Raw genomic sequence first — 2,500 nt, forward strand, 5'->3', positions numbered from 1 at the left:
GCAGATGCTGTTTGTCAGTCTACTTTATTTGGTTTAACCACTCACGCCTTACCGCCATTGTACACTCAGGGACTTATGGTAAGAAACCTTTTTTGCTTCTTTAGCTAGCCCTAGCCCTCGGACCGTTTTAATAAACAAGGTAGTAAACGTTGTTAAAAACTACAGCATTTACGGTTTGCACTCGCCTGGTACTCAAGGGTTTTTTCTCAGAAATGATTCTTCAATATTCTTCAGTTTGTTTCTTTTTGGTGTGTGCTGTGTTGTTAAGCAATATTTTTGGCAAAGACTTTTATCAACAAATGGAAGTGATGGCTGTATAAACAATGTCACCTGTCTAAAAATCCTGCAACCATGGAGCAGTTTGGATCGATGAATAACGTCCATTCAAGCAATTTTTTTTCGTAGATGTGAAACCTTTCGAAACAGGCCAGAATACAACAAAAGATAATGTTTTTTATTGAAAATGTTTGGACGAAATAGTGATACAATTCAGACTTATGCTGGTCGCCCCATTATATGAACCTTGAAACTCGGTCAAGTGACATACTGTATACCTCAGCCATTTCTGCACCTGACACTTTTTGACACTGTCAGATCTTTCGGCTAAAAGTTTCCTGAAGAAAATAAGAAAAAGAACATTCTCACATTCTCATCAAAACACCATGGTTGCAAAACTGAATAACAGTTTTTTGTTTTGATCTTGCCGAGGAGCAGAACCTTGGATAAAAAAGGGCAAACTTTAGTCTTTGGACTGATAAAGGTGTTATGATGTAAGTGTGTAAGTGTAATAGCAGGATTAATGCGAATAAACTCAACAAGCTTCTTTTATTGCTATAATTTCCTCATTACTACCCTTCCCTTTTTGTAAGTGGCTAATAATTTAGTCTAGACCTCTCCTAAGGTAATCCAAAAATGGTGCAATGTGTACATTAGTGTGAAATGATTTTGGTGAATAAGAGAATATAATTAAACATAAATTATTTGAACTTTGGAATGGGCATCAAATAAGTGATCGTAATAGGACTGAGTGTAGCTAATCGCATGATTTCAAGTGCAATTTGGAATAAATAAGCGCAAGTAAATCTTTTCAAAGACTCACAAAATTGCAGGCGAGTGCAATTTGTAGTCTTTGAAAAAAATCACAAGTGCTTATTTATTCCAAATTGCACGAGAAAAATCATGCGATTACTTACTAATAATACACATGAAAGAATTTGAGATGGTAAAGGGAGCATTCTTAAAACTTGTTGTGGGGACAGACTGATGAGAATTTATGCACTATCTAGAGGACCCCTGGAAGACCCCAACTTGCTGCATTAAACATTTTCTTGGACACCCTTTTGGTATCCCGAAAATGCGAGACACTCCCGACCTACCTCATGGCCTCAAACAGGAACCCATTGCCTGGAGCCTCCATCTTCCATATTAACTATTAACCCTCTGTCAGTCAACCCTTTCCTGTATCTTTCTATTTTTAGTCAGGGAAGGGGGGGTCTTTATGGTCAGCCATTTATTATGTCATATAGGTATGTGAACCACTTCACGTATGCTCTCAGTCACATACGTCAAAATATAGTAGTTCTAAAAATAGAAAGATGCGGGAAAGGGTTGACTCAAGGGGGCATTACTAAACACAGGAACGGAACAGAATATTCCGGAATAAACCGGAATATGACGGAATGAGGCGGAATAACACCGGAATGAAACGAAATGAACCAAAATGGTACCGGAATATACTATAAGTGGAATGCGCCAGAATGACACTGGAATGTGGCAGAATGACACCCAAATAAAGCGGAATATACAGGAATGAACCTGAAAATGCCAAAATTTCATGTTATAGTTAGTGCCGACCGATTTTCGGTTGTTTCAGTCAGTTTTTGTGTCATGCGATGCCGTAAGGGAATTGCATGTGTTTTTGCCTTTTGTAACATTTGGAGCACTTCGATCACCAGAAAAATGTTACAGGGATATCCGTCCCTAAATGAATAATTATTTGTTGTGGAAGTAACATTTTTTCTCGTGAACAAATACAGTAGCAAGAGAAACAGAATGTTATTCTAATCGTTTTTGTGTATGGATCTCGGAGGTGGCTTTCACTGTACGAGTCAGAAAACCTGTGAACATTTTTATTTCATTGTGACAGGTTAATTTTGTAGTGACCAATCACAATCAAGTTCAGTGAACCACAAACTAATTACCATTGCTGCTTGCCAGCCTCCCATGACTCACACATGATGGAGATATACGAAAATAGATTCGCGCAAACGGCCGGAAGACACTTTTTCTCTTCCCGATTGTTGGCAATAAGGCCATCGAACGTGAACGCAGTGTTTCCTTGTTTGAAGAAAGAAGTCAAGCACAGAAAAAAGATCGATTGTTGATAATATATTTACATTAAGAATTTTGAGAACATATCGTGACTCATTCCAAGACTTGTTACTTCCCCTTTAATGTAAACTGTTTTTTTTTTTTCTGTCAGTCTCTCTATTCTGCAACA

General features: G+C 37.8%; 1 protein-coding gene across 1 annotated transcript in view; it reads left to right on the top strand.

Annotated features, from left to right (window-relative positions):
- LOC138058047 (uncharacterized) overlaps window positions 1–2,500 on the top strand; it is an 8,168-nt gene that overhangs the window by 706 nt on the left and 4,962 nt on the right. The window contains exon 1 of the mRNA XM_068903943.1: window positions 1–78. This exon is cut by the window's left edge and continues 706 nt beyond it. Within this exon, the coding sequence (XP_068760044.1) occupies window positions 1–78 (78 nt within the window). The remainder of the gene's footprint in view (window positions 79–2,500) is intronic.

This window comes from Montipora capricornis, chromosome 7, assembly GCF_036669925.1.
Source record: "Montipora capricornis isolate CH-2021 chromosome 7, ASM3666992v2, whole genome shotgun sequence".
In the NCBI taxonomy this organism is placed as follows: Eukaryota; Metazoa; Cnidaria; class Anthozoa; order Scleractinia; family Acroporidae; genus Montipora; species Montipora capricornis.